This window comes from Oncorhynchus mykiss, chromosome 30 (genome assembly GCF_057628025.1).
Source record: "Oncorhynchus mykiss isolate SJ-2025 chromosome 30, ASM5762802v1, whole genome shotgun sequence".
Lineage (NCBI taxonomy): Eukaryota > Metazoa > Chordata > Actinopteri > Salmoniformes > Salmonidae > Oncorhynchus > Oncorhynchus mykiss.
Window position 1 is genome coordinate 5517902 of NC_143051.1, and position 13609 is coordinate 5531510.

Sequence of the window (13609 nt, forward strand, 5' to 3'; positions counted from 1 at the left end):
TTCAAAAGGTTAGTGAGCGATTTATTTTTTAATCCTGCGTTTGTTGATTGCATGTTTTGGCTATTGAAATGAGCTGTGTCTGGTGGTGGTTTTACATATATATGTGCTATGTTTTCGCCGTAAAACATTTTAGAAATCTGACTTGCTGGCTAAATGAACAAGATGTTTATCTTTCATTTGAGCTATTGGACTTGTTAATGTGTGGAGGTTAAATATTTTTAAGAATATTTTTGCGTTCCATGCGCCACCGTTTCAGCTGCACGTGGGAGGTTTGATTCCCAATTGGGAACCAATATCGTAAACAGGTTAAATTCTAAATAAATCACAGAAACTGTCACCAGCAAAGCACACCCACACCATCACACCTCCTCCTCCATGCTTCACGGTGGGAACTACACATGCAGAGATCATCCGTTCACCTACTCTGCTTCTCACAAAGACATGGTGGAACCAAAAATTGCACAGTTGGACTCATCAGGACATATTTCCACCGGTCTAATGTCCATTGCTAGTGTTTCTTGGCCCTAACAAGTCTCTTATTATTATTGGTGTCCTTTAGTAGTGGTTCCTTTGCAGCAATTCAACCATGAAGGCCTGATTTACACAGTCTCCTCTGAACAGTTGATGTTGAGACGTGTCTGTTATTTCAAATCTGTGAAGCATTTATTTGGGCTGCAATCTGAGGTGTAGGTAACTCTAATGAAATTATCCTCAAGCCCTTAAATTAGAGCAGTGAATATTGGGTTGACTGACCTGTTTAAATAAGAGCTGAGGACCAGTGAATGTTGGGTTGACCAACCTCTTCGTACAATAACAATGGCCTGAGTCATTACTATTTCTTCGTATAGTGTGTTATTTTGTGTCTTTTATCACAGAGAAAGGACACGAGATAATATTGTCAGCTATTACTTCCTTGTTTCTTTCAGGAACAACCACTTCTAAATTATTAACATTACTTCACTAAGGAACTACCACTCTCACTCCTAAATCATTAACATTCTCAAAGAGGTATATATGTAAGGTAAAACCTCATCAACAGGAAAAGCACTTTTACTAACGCGCAAAACTTGTATTTCATTAAAGACGGTTGACTATTTGTTCATCGAGTGCAAAATACTGTTTTCAGGACAACAAAATCAAAGTAGGTTTCCAGGGCCATAAAAATCAAAGTAGGTTTCCAGGGCCATAAAAAATCAAAGTAGGTTTCCAGGGCCATAAAAATCTAAGTAGGTTTCCAGGGCCATAAAAATCTAAGTAGGTTTCCAGGGCCATAAAAATCTAAGTAGGTTTCCAGGGCCATAAAAAATCAAAGTAGGTTTCCAGGGCCATAAAAATCTAAGTAGGTTTCCAGGGCCATAAAAATCTAAGTAGATTTCCAGGACAACAAAATCAAAGTAGGTTTCCAGGGCCATAAAAATCTAAGTAGGTTTCCAGGGCCATAAAAAATCAAAGTAGGTTTCCAGGGCCATAAAAATCTAAGTAGGTTTCCAGGGCCATAAAAATCAAAGTAGGTTTCCAGGACAACAAAATCAAAGTAGGTTTCCAGGGCCATAACAATCAAAGTAGGTTTCCAGGACAACAAAATCAAAGTAGGTTTCCAGGGCCACATAAATAACTTTGTATAAAATACTGGGATACATTCTGTATTTCTTCTAAAGCATTTTGATGTTATTTTGATGTTATCGTAAACTTGAACTATCATTTTGCAAACTGAATGATGTTCCGCTATTGCTTCCCATAAATATTGGGGTCTAAGGGGGCGACGAACCCTAAGAAGTGATACAATCTCGGGCCTCGTATCTCTCTTCACAATCTTCTGTGTTTTTCCACGACCTCTGAACTTTGCCTGGTTCTGTCTCTGAAACTGATGCAAGATTCCATTAAAAAACAAAACATAATATGGTTTCTAAATTGTTTACAGCCTGTGTACCCATGACCCCATCTCTGACGGTTAAGTTTTTTTATTGACTGGTAGAGAGGTTAAAGAGGTTGGGGCGGTGGTTAGTTACCCCGAGGGATCGACTAGCGGGGGTGGAACCACCATCCGGTTATCCATTAGACAGGAGCTTTCTACAATCTGATTCTAAGCAAACAATAAAGAACATTAAATGATGACGCCAAATCACTCTCACACTCTCTTCCTGGTGACTAGCTGGCTTTGCTCCCTCCCCCAAATATATACAAATGTGACATCCCTGATACTGGCTCACATCTGAGGGAAGCATCAGACAGACAGATAAGTCAATCCACCGAGGTAAATCAAGGAGAAGATCATAGCACTGGATGGTGCAGGATAGGATATCATTGAAGGACCTTCACAGCAACCTGCAATGAGACAGAGAAGCGATTCAGATGACCACATTAAAGAGCCACACTGAAGCAGCATCAAACCTGAGAGTGGATTACAGATCAAACACTGGAGTAAAGATACCAACACGCAACCAGTGAATTTCAAGTGGACAACAGAATAGCTGTGTTCCCTCTACAGAATAAGCGTTGGTTCAGAGTGCTAGAACCTCGGGCTAAAACACACTGGACTAAACTGAAAACCAGAAGGTTGATTTACTACTGAGCTAAAAACTACTGTTGAGATCTGAGCATGCCAGAGGAAGGTATGGAGGACAGCAAGGGGGGAGAGGAGAGACCCAAGTGGAACAACAAGGCAGAGTACCTGCTGACCTGCATTGGCTTCGCAGTGGGGCTGGGCAACGTGTGGCGCTTCCCCTACCTCTGCCAGATTTACGGAGGGGGTATAGATGCTTTTACACATCTTTTCTTTTCTTTCGTTTTTTTCCCCTACAACTTTGTTCACGTTTAAACTTCCTCTCAATTTAAAGAAGTCCTCTGGGGACCTGAGTGGTTGTTATGTTTCGGTGAAATTCTATAATTTTAACACTTTAACTCAATTTAATTAACTAAATTCCGTTGTTTAAACACATTTCTGATTTTTTCTAAAGTGTAACACCATTATTCCATTATTAAGCTCAAATTGAAACTCCATTTAACAATATCCTTATTTAACATGAACATTCTAACTCCAAATTAACCATTTTAAAAAATGTAACTCCATTAAACATGTTACCTTTATTTAATATTTAACCATGTTCTGTTTGTGTTTACTTGATTTTAGCGTCATTTATATAACATTTTAACGCCATACACTTTTAAGGTCCATTTTTCTTTTCTTTTTTCTTGTTCTGTTTCTATTTTAAAGTATATCTGGTGTGGTTCTGTGAAGTATACGCTGCAGTGGGCACTAATAGCAACTATGACACTTTGCAGACACTTTGTACAGCGCTGTGTCCGACTGCAGCGATGACATCAGAATCCACGTCGGTGCGCTCCGGCTGTTACATTTGTATGTTTAATCTCGCCTGTGAGAACCACAACCATTAGCACCACTGAGTCTGGTTAGACTGAACTGTACCACAGCTTCTGCCATAGAAACAAACGGAACATGGTTTGGTGTGTCCGTGGTTGCACGTTTACTATGCAGAAAAACGCTTGTCTCTAGCCCAAAACCGTGAAAAAAATAATAATAAAAGACATATTTTAGTGGAGCAAAATACAATTATTTCTAGAATGGATTCGCGGGACACTCTTAAAGTGGTACACACAAATTATCATCATGAGTAAACGACTAGGAAAATAGTGCAAATAAACCCTATTTAATCTATACAGAATGTTTGTCACAAAAAAACTAACTTTATTTGCAGCACGGATCAGATGAGATGTAGGTCATTACCACTAAATAAATAATAGGTGTCCACCATAATTTTTTTTAGCCCAAAAAAAGGATGGGAACCACTGCCCAACAGTACTTCTACATGTGACCAATTGAACTGCATATCTTAAATTGTATTGGATCTGGGTCCGGTCTGTAAATCAGGGCTCCAGAATCAAATATTTCCCTGGTGACACTGGTGCTCTTAATTAGGTCTCAAATAGTCAAAGTCCAATCCCAGGAATGCTACTAAAGCTCTATTTAAACTTGGGGCGGACGGTGACCTTGTTACGGGTCGGAGTTGTCGTAGCAGGCACATGGAAACTCTCCCTGAATTCCCATGAATTCCAAAAATAGGGTTACGTTTAGGGTTAGGATTAGGGTTAAGGATTAGACATGGCTAGTTAGTTGAGATGTTGATGACAGTTAGGTGAACATTTACAAAACAAACATATATTTAGGAAAGTGTTCCCATGATCACAAGATCAAAGGCTCCTTTCCAAACGGCACCGTATTCCCTATGGGAAATGGTCAAAAGTACTGTAGTTTACTATATGGACAGGTAAAAAAGCCTAGGGACAACATCGTTCGACTCTGAACTGATTCCACATTAACCTTCATTTGTCCCATGTCCCATTTCTCCTCTCTCAAGGTGCGTTTCTGATCCCCTACCTGATCGCCCTGGTGTTTCAGGGTCTGCCTCTGCTCTACTTGGAGCTGGCTATAGGACAGAGGCTTCGCATGGGCAGCATCGGAGTCTGGAACTCCATATCCCCCTACCTGGGAGGAGTAGGTAGGTGATGAAACCCTGATGAAGACAGTTTAGCTGTTGAAACGTTGGTTTAATCAATTATTTCATTGGAGTCAATAAATTAAAAGTGCAGATTTGTTTTCTTCTCAGGAGTAGGTGGGTGGCCAAAACTAACACCCAGACAGGAAACATCCTCTACTAGCTGCTGTTTGGTGTTTCTGATCTACTATCCCATGTCCATCAGGTGTAGCCTCAATGGTGGTGTCCTTCTGTGTGAGTCTGTTCTACAACACTATCGTGGCCTGGGTCCTCTGGTACCTCTTCAACTCCTTCCAGGAACCCCTGCCCTGGAGCCAATGTCCCCTCAACCACAACAACACAGGTATGAAGCGCTTTGAGTATAACAGTTGATAGAAAAGCGCTACAGTTGAAGTCGGAAGTTTATGTACACTTAGGTAAAACTCATTTTTCAACCACTCCACATATTTCTTGTTAACAAACTTTAGTTTTGGCAAGTCGGTTAGGACATCTACTTTGTGCAAGACACAAGGAATTTTTTTTAACACTCCTTTACAGATCACAATTCCAGTGGGTCAGAAGTTTACATACATTAAGTGGACAGTGCCTTTAAACAGCTTGGAAAATTCCAGAAAATTATGTCATGGCTTTAGAAGCTTCTGATAGGCTGATTGACATAATTTGAGTCCTTTGGAGGTGTAGCTGTGGATGTATTTCAAGGCCTACATTCAAACTCAGTGCCTCTTTGCTTGACATTATGGGAAAATCTAAAGAAATCAGCCAAGACCCCAGAAAAACAATTGTAGACCTCCACAAGTCTGGTTCATTCTTGGGAGCAATTTCCAAACACCTGAAGGTACCACGTTCATCTGTACAAACAATAGTATGCAAGTATAAACACCATGGAACCACGCAGCATCATACCGCTCAGGAAGAAGACGTGTTCTGTCTCCTAGAGATTAACGTACTTTGGTGCGAAAAGTGCAAATCAATCCCAGAACAACAGCAAAGGACCTTGTGAAGATGCTGGAGGAAACAGGTACAAAAGTATCTATATCCACAGTAAAACGAGTCGTATATCAACATAACCTGAAAGGCCGCTCAGCAAGGAAGAAGATACCACTCCAAAACCGCCATAAAAAAGCCAGACCACAGTTTGCAACTGCACATGGGGACACAAAGATCATACTTTTTGGAGAAATGTCCTCTTGTCTGATGAAACAAAAGTACAACTGTTTGGCCATAATGACCATTGTTATGTTTGGAGGAAAAAGGGTGAGGCTTGCAAGCAAAAGAACACCATCCCAACCGTGAAGCATGGGGGTGGCAGCATCATGTTGTGGGGGTGCTTTGCTGCAGAAGGGACTGGTGCGTTTCAAAAAATAGATGGCATGACGAATGAAAATTATATGGATATATTGAAGCAACGTCAAGACATCAGTCAGGAAGTTAAATTTTGGTCGCAAATGGGTCTTCCAAATGGACAATGACCCTAAGCATACTTCAAAAGTTGTGGCAAAATGGGTGAAGGACAACGAAGTCAAGGTATTGGAGTGGCCATCACAAAGCCCTGACCTCAATCCTATAGAACATCTGTGGGCAGAACTGAAAAAGCATGTGCGAGCAAAGAGGCCTACAAACCTGAATGTTACACCAGCTCTGTCAGGAGGAATGGGCCAAAATTCACCCAACTTTTTGTGGGAAGCTTGTGGAAGGCTACCCGAAACATTTGACCCAAGATAAACAATTTAAAGGCAACGCTACCAAATACTAATTGAGTGTATGTAAACGTCTGACCCACTGGGAATGTGATGAAATAAATAAAAGCTGAAATAAATAATTCTCTCTACTATTATTCTGACATTTCACATTCTTAAAGTAAAGTTTTGATCCTAACTGACCTACAACAGGGAATTTGTACGTAATTAAATGTCAGGAATTGTTGAACAGTGAGTTTAAATGTATTTGGCTAAGGTGTATGTAAACTTCCAACTTCAACTGTATGTGTGATTTTAAATGAGCCCCACATCTCTGTTATTCGGAGTCTAAGATTAAATCCCTCTCGCTGACCTCTATATTTCTTAGGCGTTTAGAATACATAGAATACAATGTAAATAAATTAGATTATGATTTACCCTGGACTTTCTATTCCATTATATTCTATTCCATTCTATTCTATTATATCATATTCTATTATATTCCATTCTATTCTATTATATCATATTCTATTCTATTCCATTCCATTCTATTCTATTCTATTCCATTCTATTCTATTATATCATATTCTATTATATTCCATTCTATTCTATTATATCATATTCTATTCTATTCCATTCCATTCCATTCTATTCTATTCTATTCCATTCTATTCTATTATATCATATTCTATTATATTCCATTCTATTCTATTATATCATATTCTATTCTATTCCATTCTATTCCTTTCCATTCCATTCCATTCTATTCTATCCTATTCAACTAAAGGTTTATGTACACTTCCCACTTCAACTGTATTTATATATTCTTACTCCTTTCAATGATCATTTGAACCAGGGTACGTGGAGGAGTGTGTAGAAAGCACGCCGGTCAACTACTTCTGGTACCGTCAGACCCTGAACATCACTCCTAACATGGAGACCAGTGGCTCTCTACAGTGGTGGATGGTGGTCAGCTTAGCTACCGCCTGGTCTATCGTTTACATCTGTTTTATCAGGGGGATCGAGACCATCGGCAAGGTGAGATGCAGACATTTTACCTCTGGGGGGGTATAAATGAAGGACCGGGGAGAGAAACTTGGATCTGTGCCAGTATTTTAGAGGACAAAAAATGTAAATATTATTAAATGGTTATGATTCATAAAGGCAATAAGAATGTGTTGTCTTTTGTTTTCTGCTACTGGCTTTTAAAACATTAGAATTTCATTAGCCAACTTTGATATTTGTTGGAGTTCTTTGTTGCAGCTCAAAACAGCTCTTTAATTTCTTGTCGTAATACAGGCTGTATACGTCACAGCAACGTTCCCCTACCTGGTTCTAACCATCTTTCTGGTGAGAGCCCTGACCCTTCCTGGATCATCTGAAGGTCTGATCTACCTGTTCACACCTGATGTAAGACGTCTGTCTGTCTGTCTGTCTGTCTGTCTGTCTGTCTGTCTGTCTCCGTGTTTCAGAGAGAGCGAGGGAGAGAAAGAGGGAAAGTGACTTGTCTTGACAATTCACCTCATGTGTAATATTGTCTGCCTGTGTGTCTCATCAGTGGGAGATCCTGAAGAACCCCCAGGTATGGCTGGATGCTGCCACTCAGATCTTCTTCTCTCTGTCAGTGGCCTTTGGTGGACTCATCTCATTCTCCAGTTACAACAGCCAGAAGTGAGCTCGGTGGTCAATCATTATTAGTAACATCAACCTTTATGGGTCCAGCAGGCGGCAGTCAGTCGTCCTCCAAGGCTTTTAATTTGCCACATCGTTCACCTCCCTTGACAAGCCTCCCTCGCTGTTTCACTATTGACCAAAAATTTGCATTCACTTCACTCTGTTTTTTTTTTGTCTGTGTGTTTGGTAAGGAATAACTGTGAAAGGGATGCTGTTTTAGTGGGGGTTATCAACAGTGCTACATCTATCTATGCCTCCATCCCCATCTTTGCCATCCTGGGATTCAAGGCCCACACCAACTATGTCACCTGTCTGAATGGGTAGGTGTGATAAAATGGACGTTTATTTGGCAACATTTGCTAAATCATGAAACTAGTTTGCAGTCAAGTTGTTAAACCTTTATATTCTCCCTTGTGTGTTTGATATCCTCTGGAAAAACAGATGCAAACTCAACTAAAACAAATGACCAATATGTTTCTCTTGTAACTTACAGTAACATCTTAGCACTGACCAATGAGTTTGATATTAGCGACATGAACATAACGGTTGAAAACTACGAGCAGTGGTTTGACTCTTTAAATGGGACACATCCATCTAGAGTATCCGATCTCAACCTGAAGACATGCGACCTGCAAACCTTCTTGGATCAGGTACTATACTCAGGAGTTTAACTACCTCAGGGCAACAACAAAAAAAAAACGACCTCAGGACAATTGTGGGTTGAGTCAAGTTTTCTTGTTATTCAGCCTACCATCGCTGCATAAAATAAGCTAATTGGTTGTTTTGTTTCCATCTCTCTCCATCCTCCCTACAGAGTGCGTCTGGTACTGGGTTAGCATTCATCGTGTTCACAGAAGCGGTGATATCGATGCCTGGCTCTCAGGTATGGCCTGAGTCTTTAAAAAAAAATGTATTAGTTCTTTAAAAAATACAGTGTTAAACCCAGTTAAATATATCTGGATATCATTAGATTCCTGTCTGATTGACCAGGGGTGTGGGCTGTTGTTGATGTGATTCCTGTCTGATTGACCAGGGGTGTGGGCTGTTGTTGATGTGATTCCTGTCTGATTGACCAGGGTTGTGGGCTGTTGTTGATGTGATTCCTGTCTGATTGACCAGGTGTGTGGGCTGTTGTTGATGTGATTCCTGTTTGTTTGACCAGGTGTGGGCTGTGCTCTTCTTCATCATGCTGTTCAGTCTGGGTCTGTCCTCCATGTTTGGTAATCTAGAGGGCGTCCTCACGCCCCTTCATGACCTCAAACTGGTGCCCAAGTGGATGCCCAATGAGCTCTTCACAGGTAAAAGCCAAAAAGGAAATGATCAGATTTTTGAATGTTTCGATATTGAATAATGTAGGACAGACTGCAGCCCTGGTTTACCCCTTGCCAATGTGTGATAAATAACTGTTCGTTTGGGTATGATCTTAACACCATAGGGGTTTTCTCCGTCTCTTCCCACTTTCTCTTTCTTTCCCCCCCTCGTTTGCTTTTTCTCTCTGCAGCGTTGATCTGCCTCGTATCGTTCCTGGTGGCTCTGATATTCACTATGGGTTCGGGGAACTACTGGTTGGAGATCTTTAACAGTTACGTGGGCTCTGTACCTCTCCTCATCATCGCCTTCTTTGAGATCATCGCTGTGGCATACATCTACGGAATAGGACGGTAAGAGCCTCATAATACTATAGTTGTCCTGGTGTGAACTGTAATGAGTGTCTTCCAACTGGGCACACACACTGGTTGAATGACTATGAACTAATGTGATATAGACGTTGAATTGACATCTGTGCCTCAGTGTATTTTCTTTTAGAATGGGGCAGATTGCTAGGATCCTCTCAGAGGAACATGTCTGTCTCCTCATATGTCTATTGTTTGTCTGTTGTTAAAACCTTTAAATATAGCAGTTCACCTTATCTTTGGGTTCAGCATTTTCCACTTGAGTAAATGTATGATTCCCGACACAATCCACTTGTGACCGATTGGGTATTAACCCTGGATCATCTGCTAGTCCTTGATCCTGGGTCACCTGCAAGTCTTTGATCCTGAGACATATGCAAGTCCTTGATCCTGGGACATTTGCAAGTCCTTGATCCCAGGACATCTGCGAGTCCTTGATCCAGGGTCACCTGCGAGTCCTTGATCCCAGGACTTCTGCAAGGCCTTGATCAAGGGTAATCTGCAAGCCCTTGATCCAGGGTCACCTGCAAGTCCTTGATCCCCGGGATCAAGGACTTGCAGGTGGCCCTGTATCAAGGACTTGCAGATGTCCTGGGATCAAGGACCTGCAGACATCCCGGGATCAAGGACTTGCAGATGACCCAGGATTAAAATAGCCTTGTGGTTAGAGTGTTGGGCTAGTAACCGAAAGGTTGCAAGTTCAAATCCCCGAGCTGACAAGGTACAAATCTGTTGTTCTGCCCCTGTAACCCACTGTTCCTAGGCCGTCATTGAAAATAAGAATTTGTTCTTAACTGAGTTAAGGTCAAAAAGGTCCATATTTTTTAAAACAATCGGTCACAAGTGGATTGTGTCGGGAATCGTAAATGTGCTAAAGTTGTGGAAAAAGCTGAAGCCAAAGATAAGGTGAACTGATATATTTAATGGTTTAATAGACCAACAACAGACATATGGGGAGGCAGATGCCTGTCTACTCTTTCATCGGATCCTCTTCCATCTCTTCTCCTCTCTTCTGTCTGCGCCTGTAATGCCGTGTTATTTTTAAAGCCTCTTCTGACACGTTTCTGTCTCCGTAGGTTCAGTGATGACTTGGAGTTCATGACAGGACATAGACCCAACATCTTCTGGAAGGTTTGCTGGTTGGTCATCAGCCCTCTGATGCTGATCGTGGTGTTGGTGGCATACGTTGCCGTCCAGGCCCAGACACATCCCACCTACCCAGCATGGAATCCTGACTATGTAAGACCAAGAGTGCAAAAATTCGGTAACTTTCCCAAATTTTCAAGAAATCCTGGTTGAAGGATTCCCGATTCCCTGCTTATTCCCTCCTGATTCAGGGAATCTTCCAACAGGGATTTCTGGTAAACATGGGAATTTTGTGAATATCTATCAGGAACATGTATGGGGTATTAGTGTGGAGCATTTTAAGTATTCTGCTCAGATCAGCTAGGCTGTAGGTGTAATTTAAGAGGCTCAATAGTAGTGCGTGATAATTGTTCATAGTAGTAAGCGGGAATAGGGTTTCATTTGAGAGACAGCCACAGTCAGATGACTACATAGTACTCACCTAATAAGCAGTACACTACAGCCTACAGGGAATAGGTGTCATTTGCGATTTCCCTGTGAGATGTCATTTGTTGCAAAGCAATTACATTTTCTGATTCTAATTCTGTCTGTGCAGGTGAACTTCCCCGACACAGAGGTTCTGCCGTATCCAGACTGGGTGTTTGCCATCTGTGTCCTGCTGTCTTCAGTACCAGTTATCTCCATCCCTCTGGTGGCCATCTACAGACTCATCTGCTGCATGTCAGGAAGACACTCTGAAGACCGTCTCCACAACGATCCGAATCCTTATGCCAACGAAGGCTACGTTGTAGAGAGCTAGACCCTAAAGACACTCTATTTCTATCTATCCTCATCTGAGCAACACTGTAAAACAGCGCTTAGATGAAGTAATTGCCTCACATCAACTGATCTTGACATTCCTTACACTCATGAATCAAAAGGGTGTTTATTTGTTTTTATTTCGTAATAATGAAGGACGGACGATCGGTTGCACTCAATTTGAACAGTGATTTTTTTTTTTAAATGTCTCCAGCAGTAGGTTTTTTTTGTCTTTTGGGTGACACAAAGAGGATTGGAGAGCTGAGAATTGGTGAATGTTGGGGGTACCAATTTTGACCAATTAAAAATTGAATTGTTGGTCAAAGTATTTTTTTTGTATTTTTTTTTCACACAGAACATAAAGATTAGAGCTAATTTAAATAGCATAGAGCTTTCAGTGTAAAGATAGTGTCTATGCCATTGTGTTTTCTACTGGAAATGAAATTACATCTCTGATATCAAATGTACTTCCTTATTTCTTTCATAGGTCCTACCACTCCTAAATCATAAACATTAGATATAATACAGCAATTAGATGGAGATTTAACCTAGGCGTTGAAACCACAGTATGACAACATGAAAAGATACTTTTGGTTTTACTAAAGCACAAAACATAAATAACTTGTATTACATATTGGTAGTGTGCAATATTACTTTATTTCAGTCACATAGCGCTGACACATAGCCTAGTAGACCGATCTGTTTGCACTTTAGCTAGCTACCTCCTCTGTCCTGTCAGTTGTCATGGCACTTTAGCTAGCTAACTCCTCTGTCTGTTGTCATGGCACTTTAGTTAGCTACCTCCTCTGTCCTGTCCGTTGTCATGGCACTTTAACTAGCTAACTCCTCTGTCCTGTCTGTTGTCATGGCGCTTTAGCTAGCTACCTCCTCTCTCCTGTCCGTTGTCATGGCACTTTAGCTAGCTAACTCCTCTGTCCTGTCCGTTGTCATGGCACTTTAGCTAGCTAACTCCTCTGTCCTGTCTGTTGTCATGGCACTTTAGCTAGCTAACTCCTCTGTCTGAAAAAGAGGTGTGGGCTCATAAGATATTCTGCCCAGCAACAACTACACCTGCTAACGGGAGCGCCTGGGGCTGGGACCAGCCTGTGCGCCAACGATAGGCTGAGTGAGTCTAAACCACGCTCAGCTTCTACTCTGACAGGCCAGCTCAGAAGCGGGAGCTACTTCTGTCAGAGTACATTAGAAAACTTTGTCAGGAACTAGTTAGTTCTCTGTTCTGCCCTGCGTGGTGTTACAGTGAACCCCTAATATGAAAATTGCATTTACCATTTATTGCTTGACTAATAATAAAGACATAGAAGATTCTCGGTGACTCCGTGTCACCTTCTGTCCTGATGCCAGATTATATTGACACCACACTAACACTAGCTAACTCCTCTGTCCTGTCTGTTGTCATGGCACTTTAGCTAGCTAACTCCTCTGTCCTGTCTGTTGTCATGGCACTTTAGCTACCTAACTCCTCTGTCCTGTCCGTTGTCATGGCACTTTAGCTAGCTAACTCCTCTGTCCTGTCCATTGTCATGGCACTTTAGCTAGGTAACTCCTCTGTCCTGTCCGTTGTCATGGCACTTTAGCTAGCTAACTCCTCTGTCTGTTGTCATGGCACTTTAGCTACCTAACTCCTCTGTCCTGTCTGTTGTCATGGCACTTTAGCTAGCTACCTCCTCTGTCTGCTGTCATGGCATTTTAGCTAGCTAACTCCTCTGTCCTGTCTGTTGTCATGGCACTTTAGCTACCTAATCCTCTGTTCTGTCTGTTGTCATGGCACTTTAGCTAGCTAACTCCTCTGTCCTGTCTGTTGTCATGGCACTTTAGCTAGGTAACTCCTCTGTCCTATCTGTTGTCATGGCACTTTAGCTCTCTAACTCCTCTGTCCTGTCTGTTGTCATGGCACTTTAGCTACCTAACTCCTCTGTCCTGTCTGTTGTCATGGCACTTTAGCTAGCTAACTCCTCTGTCCTGTCTGTTGTCATGGCACTTTAGCTACCTAACTCCTCTGTTCTGTTCGTTGTCATGGCAAATGCTAGAAAGAACAAAATATGAGACTCTTTGATGCGATGAATCAACAGGACAAAGTCCAAAGATAGAGATGGGAGGAGGTTTTGTCTTGTTGATTTCACATTCAATCTTTATAGATTTTTTACATGCCATGTTAAAGAGAGACTTT

The 13609-nt window shown here is 41.5% G+C and overlaps 1 protein-coding gene across 1 annotated transcript; it reads left to right on the top strand.

Annotated features, from left to right (window-relative positions):
• Positions 1–2113: 2113 nt before the first annotated feature.
• On the top strand, positions 2114–12747 carry slc6a18 (solute carrier family 6 member 18). The gene is made up of 13 exons (XM_021562074.3): positions 2114–2750; positions 4377–4517; positions 4720–4857; positions 7047–7228; positions 7490–7600; positions 7749–7861; positions 8056–8184; positions 8358–8514; positions 8679–8747; positions 9027–9162; positions 9366–9525; positions 10614–10776; positions 11219–12747. Exons 1-13 carry the CDS (start codon positions 2600–2602, stop codon positions 11420–11422), a joined length of 1854 nt encoding a protein of 617 aa, XP_021417749.3. The 5' UTR covers positions 2114–2599; the 3' UTR covers positions 11423–12747.
• Positions 12748–13609: the final 862 nt, after the last annotated feature.